General features: G+C 50.3%; 1 protein-coding gene across 2 annotated transcripts in view; it reads right to left on the minus strand.

The window, feature by feature from the left end:
* Positions 1-15364, minus strand: part of TPCN1 (two pore segment channel 1) — a 69307-nt gene that overhangs the window by 15228 nt on the left and 38715 nt on the right. For both annotated transcript variants that reach the window (XM_057744478.1, XM_057744479.1), the window contains 14 exons: positions 13054-13230; positions 12557-12670; positions 11599-11729; positions 10634-10722; positions 9015-9049; positions 8420-8478; positions 8081-8180; positions 5963-6079; positions 5618-5742; positions 4749-4797; positions 4161-4224; positions 3095-3139; positions 913-969; positions 781-834 (listed from right to left, as the gene is read on the minus strand). In XM_057744478.1, coding sequence (XP_057600461.1) covers positions 781-834; positions 913-969; positions 3095-3139; positions 4161-4224; positions 4749-4797; positions 5618-5742; positions 5963-6079; positions 8081-8180; positions 8420-8478; positions 9015-9049; positions 10634-10722; positions 11599-11729; positions 12557-12670; positions 13054-13230 — 1216 coding nt within the window. The remainder of the gene's footprint in view (positions 1-780; positions 835-912; positions 970-3094; positions 3140-4160; positions 4225-4748; positions 4798-5617; positions 5743-5962; positions 6080-8080; positions 8181-8419; positions 8479-9014; positions 9050-10633; positions 10723-11598; positions 11730-12556; positions 12671-13053; positions 13231-15364) is intronic.

Raw genomic sequence — 15364 nt, forward strand, 5'->3', positions numbered from 1 at the left:
TGGAGAGGGTGTGGAGAAAAAGGAACCCTCCTGCACTGTTGGTGGAAATGTAGATACAGCCACTATGGAAAACAGTATGGAGGGTCCTTAAAAAACTAAAAATAGAACTACCACATGACCCAGCAATCCTGCTACTGGGCATATACCCTGAGAAAACCATTATTCAAAAAGATACATGTACCACAATGTTCACTGCAGCACTATTTACAACAGCCAGGACATGGAAGCAACCTAAATGTCCATCGACAGATGAATGGATAAAGAAGATGTGGCACATATATACAATGGAACATTAGCCATAAAAAGGAACAAAATTAAGTTATTTGTAGTAAGGTGGATGGACCTATACTCTGTCAGAGAGAGTGAAGTAAGTCAGAAAAACAAATACCGTATGCTAACGCATATATATGGAATCTAGAAAAATGGTACTGATGAACCTAGTGGCAGGGCAGGAATAGAGACACAGACGTAGAGAACAGAACTGAGGACACAGGAGGGGAAGGGGAGGCTGGGACATAGTGAGAGAGTAGCACTGACATATACACACTACCAGATGTACAACAGCTAGTGGGAAGCTGCTGCAGAGCACAGGGAGATCAGCTCGGTGCTTTCTAACGACCTAGAGGAGTGCGACAGGGAGGGTGGGAGGGAGGCTCAAGAGGGAGGGGACATGGGGATATATGTATACATATAGCTGATTCACTTTGTTGTACAGCAGAAACTAATACGACATTGTAAAGCAATTATACTCCAATAAAGATGAAAAACAAACAAACTTACTAGTCAGAAAGACAAGGTAACTCCAAGGCACGTGCTTGGAGAAGAAGTTCCCATCTGTAACAAGAGAGGCAGCAGTTCAAGAGATGGGCCAGGTGTGCCCCCAGGATGGGCCAGTCCCCTAGCCGGGCTCACCTTTCAGCATGAAGGTCTCCACGAGGATCCAGACCCCGTTGACTGCCACCACCAAGTCTGCAACAGACAGGCTCATAATAGACAGAGAAAGCACAGGTGGGTGGGGAAATCTACAGGTCACAGCTGCAGCCCCTGGTTAGTTTCTAGGCAGCTCTGACATATGCAGAGAGCAGGGCTTGTAGCAGGTAACTTCCTACTCAATACTTTTACCATGAGCTAAATCAACCAGTGGTTTCTCTTAGAAAATAGCTACAGATTTCTAAAAACACCCTGTATGTCACTACAGGGATACCAGTTAAGATGTTTCAGTAAAATCTACAGATTATTCCAAGTTGGTGCAAAATATGGACCATATAGAAAGGGTTTGCGTATTAAAAACATTTGTTTTTCCCTAGAGACATCTGAGGTTTCAATGACTGCAGGAGCTAGTTAGCAAAATTGTATACGCGTTTGGCCTTTCACCTAGCAATCCTGCTTTTAGGGATCCATCCCAATTGAGACATTTGCAAAAATACAAACAACATGTACTGAAAGCTATTCACTGAGGAACTATTTGTGATAGCAAAGAATCTACGAGGGTAAGTCAAAAATTATTTGTACTCGATGTAGAATTTACAGAAGTTTTAATATAACTGGAGTGCAGATAATTTTTGACTCATCCTCGTACAAACAACCTCAATGACCAACAGGAGATTGAATAAACTATGATACGTTCATGAAATGATGTACTATCAACTTTAAAAAGAAATGAAGAACATCTCTGTATATTAATATGGTGTGGTCTCTAGAATGTATTGTTAACTGAAAAAAAAGCAAGGTTGAAAAAAAGTGTATAAACTGTGCTGGTTTATTTAAGCCAGGGAAACATGGCTATCTGCATCTACTTACAGTTTTTTAAAAAAAGTGGAAGGATAAACTATAATAAAAGTTACCCACTGGGGGAGGTGACAGGATGAAAGGAGACTTCCTTGAATATACTTTGTTTTGTAGATCTGACTTGGCATCATATATATATTTTACATAATTATAAAGCAAAATTAAATGTAAAAAGCGATCTCTAAAAATAATTTTTAAAAAATGAAATAAAGAAATCTAAATGTGTATATGGATGGTGACATACCCACATGGAGAAAAGCTATTCCAGGTGACCTAAAAACAGTCATCTGAATGTATATCCCTGGAGTGGTGTTTCTAGCAATTATATTGTTAGGGTTGTGTTGGTATTGTTTTTTGGAGACTGTTATGTGTGAACTGTGGGATAAAGCAAGTGAGTGATCGTGTCAGTGTTGCTGAGAACTAGGATTTTAAGCCTGGGAATTTAGATGTGAAAGAATGATGAATTAAATCCAGAATTTGAATTAAGAATATCAGGATAAACTCACAAGATAGCTTACCTTTAAAAAAGCAAAATCCTACCTCTGTCCATGGAAAGGCCTGGAAACAATAACCAACTCCAAGCAATGAGCACCTCTATCATCTCAGACTGTGGTCTCTAAACACCATTTCCCATTAAATGGAACCAGAGCTCCGTAGAAAGAATGAATCCAATCAAGCCTCTAGATTAGTAGAAATGTCTGCATCTGTGCTGTCCAGTTGGTCATCCTTAGCCACACGTGGTTACTAAGTGCTTGAACTTCGACTATTAATAGGAACCAAATTTTTTCTTTTAGTTGGCTTAAATTTAAATAGCCACATGTGGCTAGTGGCTGCCACACTGGACAACATGGCTCTCTAGCCATAACTACCAAATCAGAGGAAATAAGCAACAGAGGAACATGCAAAATCAAGACTGAAGGATGAACAATCCTGCTTCCTCAAGTAAATATCGCAAGAGGAAGAAAATGGATGGGGGGATAAACCTAGAGATTAAAACAGGTTGAAGTGACTTATCAACCAACCACACTCTGTGGTTCTGGAATTTGCTTCCAAAAAACTCCAGGTCTAGAGAAGGGGTGATGAGCTGGGCTGAGGGGATTAGATGGACAAGAAAGACAGGCCATGAGATGATGACTGTGGAAGCTGGGTGATGGGTACGTGGACACTCATTACAACCCCTCCACTTTCATACATGCTTGGAATCTTCTGTAATAAACAGCCAATGTCATGACGGCAGGACTTATCCCTTCTGAAGCAGTAATTCTCAGGAGGAAAGGGACCTAGAGCTGTGACATTTCACACTTACACATGAAATACTGGAAGGCCTTGGACTTCACAAGGATATTAATTCCTATTTGAAGAGAAGAAATGTTAACAGTGAAATTTTCATGTACAAGTACATGTTCCCCTATCACAGATGTCATGCATGTAGGCAACCTGGGTGTTTATGGCCGGGGTGAAAAACGAAGGGTCTGCTCTCAGAGGGACACCCATGCTTGTGCCCAGACCCCCAAACAAGACTGCACTGGCAACAGCCCCCCTGGGAAGAGCCTGGGCAACCCGGAGCTGGGAAAGAGCAGCACAAAGCTTTGCTGGCCACTGCTGAAACGTCAAGTTTGTTCCTGGCCTAGACCTGGCAGTGCCTATTCACCCACTTAAGTAACTATCATCCCAATGGAATGCAAAACCCGCTAAAGAATATGGAATAATAACAGCTGTGCTCAAAGCCCTAGCTGTGGGAGAAATCACAAAATAGGATATACCATTTTAACGCTTGTTCATACGGCCCAGACCCCCGTGAACTAACCATACCCCATGTGGAACTTCAAAACCGGCATTAAATTCAGGGAAAACTATTAGGTAAATAATATGGGGCACTCTGATTTTAAAATTTTGAATTTTATATGATGCGAACATCACGTAACGGGTCAGATACTCTAGCTATATACCCTGACGCTGGAGGAAGGTCAAATCCATTGTTAGGTAAAAAGGCAGGTTTCAGAACAGAATATGTAATGTAATCCCCACTACTGTTTTTAAAATGCACAGAATAAACAGCAACAGAAGGAAACACATCAGAAAATTATCTCTGCACGGGAGACTTTCATTTTCTTCTAATTATCTGACTTTGTATCAACTTTCTTCCACCAATTTTTTTGGTTTGGTTTTTATGTTACTGATTTCCTTCCTAGTCCAACACTATTTCCCTGCTGGGGTAATCACACTCTCTCTGTCTCTTTTACACACATAGACATTTTGGCGCACACACACACACACCCTCTCTGGACATGTTCTTTACATGGTCATCTGTGGCCTCTGGAAACCTCCAATCATCCCCAGCTGCCAAAATGCCACGTTCAGGTCAACCTTACCTTTGAAGATGAGGAATGCTGTCCTGGGAAGCTCATCAAACCAGTGCTCTCTATTTCTCTTTGCCTGGCCAAGGAACAGGGCCACGGGAGAGAGTGCGTTAGGACCAGTGACCAGAACCCAGTCCTGGGGGCCAGGATGCTGCTTTCCTTTCCTGCTCTCCGCTAACTTGGGAAACCATGAAAACACTCAGGGATCTAAGGAACAACAAAGCCAGCCAACGTCTGCTGAATCTTTCAATGTGCCATGCACTGGCATTATTTTTATCGAATCCTGAAAACAACACGGTAGGTCGGGACTCTCACGACCCCATTTCCCAGGTGAGACAAGCCTTGGAAAGATTCCATAACGTGGCTGATGTCACACGATGGCTAATGGGGTCTGAGATTCAGTGCTCTTAACCAGGATACCACACTGCAGATGGACGGGCGGATGCAGGGCCGGGGGCCACCTGTTATCCCTACAGTGCATGGCGCCCAGCCGAGACCTGAGATGCCCCGGCAGGGAAAGAGCTGGACGGCCGGGTGTCTCCCGGCCTCATCCCCCTCCTGTGGAGCTGTTTGCCCGGTCCCACCCTGGAGAGCACCCACCTTCCACTTCAAGGCGGCGACTTCGTAGATGTCATGAAAGTCCTTCAGGCTGTCATAAGCAACATGAAAGGGCAAAAAAAATCAGAGCATGTTCCCACCGAGCTTCTGTCCTCTCACTCACCTATGGTCACCTTCGAGGGGTGGAGGGGGGAAGGGAAGAGGCGACTTCTGGGAGTCCCAGGGCATCAGGGCCCAGGGGACCCGTACCTGCAGGCATTTCATCTCCCCCTTCCTCCAGGAACTATGGATACTTAATCCACTCAGCCTACACTGACTGCTGCTGGCTTCCGTCCCCCAGAGAGGCAGCCCGTAGATTACCACCATTCTTAGACAGGCAGGGACTCAGCCTCCTTTAGCACAGGACTTAGAACAACAGGGCCAAGAATTCAGCCTACACAGAGTTTGCCCGCTCTCATCTCTACAGCAGGTCTGCTTCTCAAATTGCAAAGAGGGATTTTGGTCATCAGCAGTTGGAAGACCAAGACTGTCCATGGGGAGCTCAGAGCCCGTTCTTTGAGGTTGTGCCAGGGCTGTGTGTGTGTGTGTGTGTGTACAGTTTCATGTTGCTCTGTGGGTTTGCTCACATGCAACCACCTCACTCATGGCTCGAGGGTGATCAGCTGCACCAGTCCATTCCATTCCTTTTTTTGTCGGGAGTTTAAATTGGATTTGGATTGGACTTTTGTCACTTGTAAAAAGAATCCTGAGGAATAGGGTCTACATGTGTAAGAATCTCTGTGAAGAAAACTAAAGTCTCTAAAAGCCTCTTTGCCCGCCTATTCCCCACCCCGTGGACCTTTGCAGGCCCCAGCTGCCTCTTGTGAACGCCTCGTCTGGCCACACTGCACCCACCTGGCATCTGCTCTCACCTGAGCAGAGGCGAGTTTCTCTGATTCAGGGCCTTGAACGTGAGATAGCGCTCCCCAGCGCTCATACGGGGCTTGTAGAAGCGCATCAGGCCTTCAAACTGCCTGTAGGAGATGCCGGCGGGCCTCTGGGGGGGAAGAGAAGACAGCCACGTGGAACACAATGGGGGCAGCCGCGTCAGATGCCCAGCATCACACGGGATCCCAGGGTGCCCTGTTCTCTTGCTCTCCTAACGGCAGGACTCCTGGTTTCGGAAATTCTGGCCCTCCCACGCTTAGGGGATACAGGGGGCAAGGGTGGGGAAAAGGGACCAACCTCCCTCCCTGGCTCAGCCCCTGCCTCCCTACCCGTTGGCTGATGAGCAGGTGGTAGGCGTGCTGGATGGCGGTTCGCTTGTGTAGCAGCAAAGACTTGAACTTGTGTTTCTCGATGTCATTGAAGGTGTCAAATACCACGGCCAGAAGCTGTGAGGGAAGAGCAGAGACCTGGCTCCTGTGCCCGGCGGGGCCTCAGGAACCAGGGAGTCATTCCCCAGCCTCCAGAGGGCGCTCTTCCGGCCACCCCAGAAAAAAGGGGTTGAAAAGAGCCTCTCGCCTGCCCCACGTGGCGAGGGAAGTTCATCTCCAAGTCTCAGCAGAGGAAGGCCATTCGTTGCCACTTGTAAATTTCCCCTCTACAGATTCATGAAGACATTGTTTTACATTTTCCCCAGGTTTTTCTTCTCTCCACCTGTAGCTCGTCCCTGGCTGGGCAGTTTTATAAGGGGAGAGAAGCAGCGAGGGGAAAACATGGGGTTTTTGCCCAATTCAGCTCCGTGCAATGGCCGGGGAGACTGTTTGTCCATCCTGTGCCTTCCCAGCCCCGGAGCAAGAAGGGACATCACCACGCTGATGCTTCCTTCCCACCCTCGTCCCCTTGTTCCTTCTCTTGGTGAGTCTGCGTGGCCCACAAATCAGGGGTGTGAGGCAGCCTGCACACAAGGGTACAATGTTCTGGAGCTTCCTAATTCCAAAGTTAGCACGTGAACAACATAGTCTGCATCATCAGAGCACGATGGGAAGGCAGGAGCAGAATTTGAAAGAAGCCTTTTTGGAAACACTTTCTTTTTCTTTCAAACATATTTTGGGGGGAACTCTCTCGTCTTTTCCATCCCTTCAAGTTGGTCCCCCATATTTCCTTTTAGATCACGGGAGAGTCAGCAAACTTTCTGTAAAGGGGAGAGAGCAAATCTTTTAGGCTCTGTGGGCCAGATGGTCTCTGTAGAAACCACTCAACCCTGCAGCTGTAGCATGAAAGCAGCGGTGGACTATATGCAAATGATGGACGTGGCTGTGTGCCAATAAAACTTTACTGACAAAAACAGGTGGTGGGCTGGGTTTGGGCCCTGATTGCTGACCCATGCCCTGTATTTTCACAGCTCTAAATATTGTTTAAAGCAAATCAATTACATATAACACTATTTTGTGGATTCTAAACTAACAACAGTATAAAAGAGCTGTAAGATATACAAAGAGATACCTAATATATTTATTTGGGGTTTTGAGGAATTAAAAAAGAAAATACTTTCCTTCTGAAGACATCACACTGTTAGGAGATTTCACAAGTCTACCCCAGAGAAAGTGTTTTCCATTTCTATACTGGGCCTGACTGTGGAGACTGGTGTGAGAATGCTCTTCAGAAGTACAAAAATAAATGCAAGACTTTGATAAGGCCTCTTCCTGATAATTCTGGCACTGATGTGGTCACAGCACCAGCCTGATGGCCTGGTCTGGGGGTGATCTACTGATGACAGGAATACTCCTGGTGGCCAGCCAAGCCTCCGCAAACACCTGCAAACTTCCCAGTGTGCATGGGGACTTTATGTTCTCCTTAAAGGAATGTGTGCTGTACTGGATTTCCCCAATGGTTCATGACAAACGGGGTGGAAATACACAAGACATTCCTGACATGTGGGTGCAGCAGGATGGAGTGGTTAAGAGCAGGGCTCTCGAATCAGGCCAGCTCACCTGGCCACCCCAAGCTGTGCAGGTGAAGGTGAGTCACCCTATCAGTCTGATCCTCCGTTTCCTCAACTATAAACTGAGAATCATAATAAGACTTTAACCCTCATGCATAAAGCACTCTGCACAGTGCCTGGCTAAGGCTTAGTAAGTGCCAGCTTTTATAGTTATTCTATGTTTGCTGTGAGAAGGAAAAGGTCCCTGGGTAGCTCTGGTTTAGACCCTAGCACTGCCAGCAGCAGTGGTGGCAGTGCTAACCCAGGGAGGCTAGTTACTGCTGGTAACCAGCTGAACTCAGGTCCCGACAGGGGATTCCTAGCCGCCCCACAGTTGACTACAGCCTGGGACTTCATTCCCCAATGTTCCATCCTCGGAGGCCGACCGCTGTCCCTACTTCATCCCCACCGTGCCCAGCACAGTGTGGGCTGGGGCTGCTCCAGCGGAGGGCAGGGCAAGGTCACTCACCAGGTTCATGATGAAGTACAGCTCGATGGAGAGGTACACAATGAAGAAGACGCAGGACCAGGGGTTTCGGGAGTAGGAGGGCATCATCACGTCTGGGAAACTGTGTTTGCAGAGTGTTACCCGCAGGGCCCGTGTCTGCCGGTCTCTGTCTTCTATAAGGACGTCTCTCTTTCTGCCTTCCCAGCCCCCTCCCCTACTCTCAGCTCACCAGGCCACTCCCATCCCTCACGGGGTCCCGAGCACCCGTCTGGGCCAAGATGTTGAATATTCTTGGCTGAAAAGAGGAGAAGACCCTGGGCGCTAGCAGAGGACGGAAGTCAAAGCAGGGCCCAAACTTACTTGGCGGTGGTCAGAAGGACAAACAGACTGACGATGCTGTTCTCCAGGGTGCTGAAGTACTGCGGGGGAGAGGAGCGTAGGTGGGCGCCAGGCCGAGGGCACACACCACCAGGAACAGGCTGCGTGCAGTGGGCCCCCTCCAGAGCCCTGCCCTCCCCCCCCCACTCCTTCCTCCTCCCAAGGGACCCCTGAAGGACGGCAGAGAAACAAGTGAATGTGGAGTCCAAGGCCTCCTCCTTCCTTAGCTCAATGCTTCCGGCAGAAGTAGACACTTGGCTTTGGGACTTGTCTGCCAGAGAATCACGTCTGCACAATTAGTTGGGCTCTCCTCCACTACCCCTCTGCCAAAATGTCCCAGTGTTCCAAACGTGAGCCTGGAAACACCCTCTGAAGGACAGGACAGGGGATCCCCTTGGAGCTCAAGGAAAGAAGAAGCTCTGCTCAGGGTGACAGGGAACTTTCAGGTGCCATTAGCAATGATGAGAAACCAAGCAGGGCATCCCTTCCTAACATGGCTACAGGGGGTCAGCCCAGCCACCTGTCTCAGGGGAAAGGCCTCCCATAAAGGAAGAAACAGACAAACATGATTACTTACGGGGTCTGAAGGATTAGGGGAGAACAAGTAGAAACCTAGAAGAAGGTGGTGGGAAACAGATTGAGAAAAGGGTTACAGCAGAAGTCCCAAACCCAGATGTCAAAGGGATTGGACAAATAAATGTAAATGAGTGCAGTGGGCAGAGGGAAAGCATAGGGAGTGGTGGGGACTGCGGCAGAGCACAACGCATGCTCTGTCTGAAGGCACCAGATGACTGTTGCCTATCAGGAGTGTGACCCAAGTACCATCAAATCTCTTATTTAAAAAAGGCTTGATGTACAGCACGGTGACTATAGTTAATGATACTGTATGGCATATTTCAAAGTTGCTAGGAAAATAGATCTTAAAAGTTCTCACCAGAAGGAAAAAAAGATTGTAACTATGTATGGTGATGGATGTTAACTAACCTTATGACGGACGGTGATCATTTTGCAATAGATACATATCAAATCATTATGTGGTACGCCTAAAACTAACACAGAGTTATATGCCAATTATATGTATGTCGATTTTTTTAAACGGAAGTTAAAATTCTTTTTTTTAATTTTTAAGGCTGGAATTCTGTATTTTCAAGTAAAAAAATCTACTTTTAAAATGCTGGCCCAACACTTTCAGACCAAACGAAACTCGTCCATAGGCTGGATTTGGAACGCAGACTGCCGTTTGCAATCTCTGGTTTAGAGAACATGACAGGCAAGTACAACTCCAAAGGGACCCCGCTCTTCCCCTATAGCCAAGGGGTCCAGGGCGGGAACGCCATGAATTTTTTCCCTCTGGGAATGGGCTATTCCCCTGAGTCCTTGAAATCCTGAGTGGGAAAGGGAGTAACTCTGCCCTCAGGGGAAGCCAGCCCCCTTGGAACACAACGGAACTTCTATCGAGAGTGGGGTGGAGAGCGGGGTAAGCGGGGTGAGTCAATGGCCCGGGACAGAGCAGTCACGAGGGCCCGAGGGTTTCAGCACTGGTGCAGGCCTTAGAGCCAGGGCTCTCTGCTTCCACTGTCTTTGCCATCTGAGTACTAGAGAAGGGACCTCAGGCTACCTCGTCGTGTTCTAAGGCCTCCACTGTCTAAACCCTGTGTCTCAGTGTGGGTGTTGCATAAATACTTGATCTTATCTGAAGAGGCAAGGCCTCCTCAGAGTTAGAAAGGCCATGACCTTGTTTTTACCTAGTGAAGCTGAAGTGTGCAGACCCTAAGGTCCTAGGCACTGTAGAGAAACTCCCCCGAATGTGCGCCAGCAAATGCACGAGAATGTTCGCTGCAGTGTGATCTGCGACCGTGAAAAATGCCCAGCAACAGAAGAAGTGATAGATTTGGGTATATCACATGTTGGATCACGACACTGCAGTGGAAATGAACGACTTACACCTACGGGCAGCAACATGAATAAAGGCGAGGGGCATCTCTGGGAGCAAAAGGGAGTTAGTTGGGTCAGGAAAGGCCACAGAGGTGGCTTCTATTTTTTTTTTCTGATACGCATTTCCTAAGCTGGGGTCCAAGGGTGCTTACACCATTTTGAAAACCTTTCTGAATTTCTAAAACTCAAAGTACCTTTTTTTCTCAACTATGAGTTTGCTTTTAGAGAGGGTCTGTGTCCTGGGGCGCAGGAAAGACTCACCAAGGATGGCGAAAATGATCATGAAGAAGAGGAGCAGCAGGAGGATGTCCACAAAGGGCGGCAGGGACTGGAAGATCTGGCGCAGGTTGCTGGGGAGAAAGATGGGGCCCGGAGGGGTGAGGCGCAGCCGGGGGCGGGCAGGGGCGCAGCGGTGCTGTCTGGGACTCCTCAGCAGGGTACGCGACTGTCAAGATGGGGGCCTGGTGCTCCCGACCCCTGGAACACCAAATTCCATCGCTCCCTGGCTTGTGACATCACACTTAGTGACTTCCTAGGCCTTGCACTCAGTGGGTGACGGGGAAAGACCTGGGGCAGGCGTACCGCTTACTGAGCCCAGCAGGCAAGTGCCTGCAAGAGACGGAGCCAGCAGGAGAAGGCCAGGTGCATGGCCTTGGGTGCCAGGCCAGCTTGCCTGGGATGTGGGATGCCAAAAGACATTTCAGGGCCACCCAGTCCTAGGCCGTTTGTCTCTGTTTTTAAGGACGGGCACCAAGCATGAATGGCTAGTCCGCTCTCCACAGTTCCAGAGCCGAGAGGTTTTCCAGATGGAGTGTCAAAACTCAGTCTGACCTTAGGCTATAGTCTGGTTTGAGTTGAGTCCCCCAAATCCCAGGGAAGGTGTCAGGACAGCCTGCTGAGTCACATGGACTTTGTGGAGTTCCTGCTTTAGACTGTGTTTAGGCAGATACTGTGCTCAGAGAGAGGACCAGCCCCAGAGAAGCACAGGTAAGACAGGAGAGAGCCCTGGAGACGCTCCTGAGTCAGGAGATCTGAACTCCAGCAGGAAGACCACCTTCCTCTCCATGTGGGTGGCCTAGCAGAGGGAAGTGAGCGTGACTGCGTTCTCCCCAAGTGCAGGAGCGACCTTATTGCTACATGACTCGCTGGCTCCTGCTCCACCGGCCCAGAGGTCCAGGCCAGGCCACGACAGTGACTGTCTGAGCAGCCCCTCCCCCAGGCCTTACCGCCGGACGCCACCGCAGTACCGACAGTCCACCAGGAAGATGCAGCGCAGCGCCCGGGTCACGCGGACGTGGGATGTCTGCCGTACCAACACCACAATGGCCTCGATGAACTGCACCACCAGCACAGAGGTCTGGGGGCGGATGTGCACGGCCCACCGTCAGCTCCTCCGTCCCAGCCCCTCCTGTCCGCCCTGAACAGAAGGCTGGCTGGATACTGCCCACCGGCCCGGAGAGACCCTTCCCTCACCCTTTCTCACCTCCCCCAACATCAAGCAGGCCCCAGGGAGAAGCCCTCTAGCTGCTGGTACAGATGTGTGGTCCCAGGAGAACAAGCCCCAGGGCAATGTTCCCAGCAGCTCATCAGATGGTACCCGCTGAGCAAAACTGCCATTCCGCAGGCCACAACTACCTACCCTCTGCTTCCAGCTCTCCCTGCTCGCACGCACTGTGAGGGCCCCCGAGGTCTGCAGTACATCCCGACCTCCAATTCCTCAGGGACATTCTCCTGGACAAGTGTGTGTGCTTTTTACACTGCCAAACGCCACTCTGACACATCCCTATTTACGCCTCTCTTTGCCGCAGAGAGAGAGAAAGCTTACAATACAGTACTGATCAGCGTGGGCTTGGAGGCCACCCAGAGCTGGCTTTGAATCCCAACTTTCCGGGATTTAGATTCCATTCTCTTCCAATTGGCTGGATGCAGACCAGGAATAGTAACACATCCCCCTCAAATGTCATCGTGCCAGTGTTTGACACTAAATACCAAATACCAGATCACATTCGCTACTGTCAGCATCACCGTGACACCCGGAGCAAGGCGGGAAGCGTGGTGAGGACAGGGACCCAAGGTCACGCTTCTGAGGGCAGGACTAGGTCCGTGGGGGATTTGGAACTGAACTGAAGATACAGGCTTAAAGTTGACGGGGGAGAAAATGCTGTAGGGCGATGGACACATCACCTTGACCATGGTCCGTCTGTGCCGGATGAAGGTGTGAAGGCCCAACCACCGCAGCTTCATGCAGAGCTCGAACACGACCACCATCAGGGCAAACAGCTCCAGGGTCGCGTGGACCTGCAGCCAAAGGGTGTGAAGGCGCCGTGGCGCCACCAGCCCCGCCCCGCCCCGCCCCCAGCAGGGAGCACACCTGCCTGCCTCTTTCTCTGACTGTGGGCTGCACTGCTCATCAGGTAACGCTGCTCACCTGGAGCCAAAGCATGGCCTGAGATCCTAACTGAGGCAATCCCTCCCTGGCGTTTACAAGGGAGCAGAATCCCAGGGAGACAAGGGAGGTGCGTTCACCTGGGCGGGACCCCCGGTGAGAGTGGTGAGCCAGCTGCTCCCGGGCCCTCCCTGTTTGAAATCCGTTTGGGGGTCTGCCCTTCCAGAATCTTCCCTTTCAGGCTCGAGTGACCCCGCCCCCAGAGACCGCGGCTCCCAGCCATCCGGACACTCACGTAAATGCCCAGCCGGAGCGCGGGGACGGCCGGGGCCTCGCACAGGGAAAGCAGCAGCAGGAGCAGGGCCGCGGACAGCTCCATCAGGTAGAAGAGGTGGTTGTGTGCGAAGAGGTAGGCCGCCAGCGCTGTGGCATCCTTGGGGTGGGTGAAGAACTTGTCGTTATTCTCACCTTCCTGAAAGAGCAAGAGTTACGTGGGCGAACGCGCCTGGAGATGACAGGGCGGCCGGGAGGCGTGGTGGGCGGGGAGGAGGCGAGGGCCCTTGGCAGATGGGAGGAGATGCAGGCCAGAGTCGGGAGAGGATGGAAAATCAAAGGTGTGCTCTTCACAGAATTGCACACGGGTCAAGTCTCACCCTTGTCCGCTGATGGGGCGGCCAAAGATGTGCTTCTTTCCAAAACTACTCAGAGGAATCAAAGAATGAAAAGTGCAAGAGATCAAAGAGAAGCAGGCATATCTGGTCCCCCCTGAGGACAAATTTGCACTCTCAGGTGTGTCTGTGGGCTGTTAAGTGCTCAGGGTCTGGGGTAAACGAACAAACGACAGCTGAGTCCTGGCTCCCCCGCTCCTGCCTGGGTAACACTAAGAATGTTCCTTCACTTTACCACCACCAGCACTCGTACTTACTCCCCCGGCTCCTGCAAGACACTCAGGACAGCGTCTGGCACACAGGCAGCTGCCCACAGAGGTTACCCGTTTGTATTATTTTACGTTATACGAACATTGACGGAAAAGCGTGAGGGTACCTTTATTGTACTCCTGCTTTACTCAGCTATCCCTACCCCACTTCTTAATTTACTCTATTTTCAGCTAATTTCCTCACCCCTGACGCCTTCAGCCTGATAGTAATGAGACAGTGGCTGACTCCCAACATGTGCCCCTCAGACCCGGCACCATGCTCAGCCCCCAGCTGAGCCCTCAACACTCCTCTCATTCCTGACAATTTGCCTTCCAGGCAGGTGCTTCTGTTTCTTCTCATTGACAACAATGCGAAGATTGAGGCACAGAGAGCTTGAGTAGCACCTGAGGTCATAGGACCAGGCAGCGTGATTCCAGTGGCCCTGCTCTACTCTTGGCCTCCTGCTGATGGTGTAGAACAGCGGTCCCCAACCTTTTTGGCACTAGCGACCGGTTTCGTGGAAGACAATTTTTCCATGGATGGAGGATGGGGTGGGGAGTGAGGTGATGGTTCAGGTGGTGCAGCCTGGTTCCTAACAGTCTGTGGACCAGAGCCAGGTTGGGACCCCTGATGTAGGAAACAAATGGCGGAGCAGACCAGGAACGGTCCACTTGGGAATACAAGCAGATGACCCTCCGTGTTAGGATCAGCCTTCTTGGGGAGATAGGGGATCTTCCCTGCCTCCGAGGGGTTGGTGGGCACAGGGATAAGGGAGGTCCCACCTCATCAGCTTCGTCACCTCGGTACCCCATCCAGCAGCAGACACATAGCACTTATTTGGCTCATTCATGCTTTACAGGCATCGCCTCGCTTCAGTGCTTCTCAGCTGGGGGCAATGTTGACCACCTGCCCTCCCCTGACTCTGCCCCACCTGGAGACATGTTTAGTGTTCACACCTGGGGGGTGCTGCTGGTCTCTAGAGGGTAAACTCTAGGGATGCTGCTAAACCTCCTAAAATGCACAGGACAGCCCCTCACAACAAAGAATTATCTGGTCCCAAACATCAATGGTGCTGAGTCGGGAGAACCTGTCTCATTCACTCCCGGCACAAACACTCAGAACAGAGGCTCTTCCCCTTGACTCCAGTCCCTAGAGGAGGAAGGGGGCAGAGCCAGAAGGGATACCCAGAGCCCTTCTGAAAGCATCCTGGCTGTCCTAGAATGCAGTCAGACCTTCAACTATTCCAACTATTCAACTCTTCTGGGATGAAACCACACTCAAGCATCCTCATACAACCTTATTCCAGCGAAGGTGAAACTATCACTGGTGACTCCTGCACAAGGTGCAAAGCCAGGCTAATGGGAAGAAGTGTCTCTGGGCCCAGAGGTGGCACATGGTGCCATGCAAAGAGCTCTGGCTGGTGGGCTCCTGTGCCAGCCTGAGGTGGCTTCAGCTTACCAAGCCTGTCACAGAGAATTGGGAAGGCAAGAGATATGGTTAAGTCCTCAGCTTGCACGGTGCCTGGTGCACACAGTAGGCATTTAATAGATGTCTGGAAGGATGAAGCACTCCTGCAAGAGACCATTCTCCAGGCTCCTGCCTAGCTGAAGGACTGTCCAGTAGCTGGGAGGCGGGGAGCTCTGACGTTGGCTGTGGTTTGCAGGGGAACTTCGAGCGAGTCACTTCCCT

The sequence above is a fragment of the Hippopotamus amphibius genome, chromosome 8, assembly GCF_030028045.1.
Source record: "Hippopotamus amphibius kiboko isolate mHipAmp2 chromosome 8, mHipAmp2.hap2, whole genome shotgun sequence".
NCBI classification, from domain to species: domain Eukaryota; kingdom Metazoa; phylum Chordata; class Mammalia; order Artiodactyla; family Hippopotamidae; genus Hippopotamus; species Hippopotamus amphibius.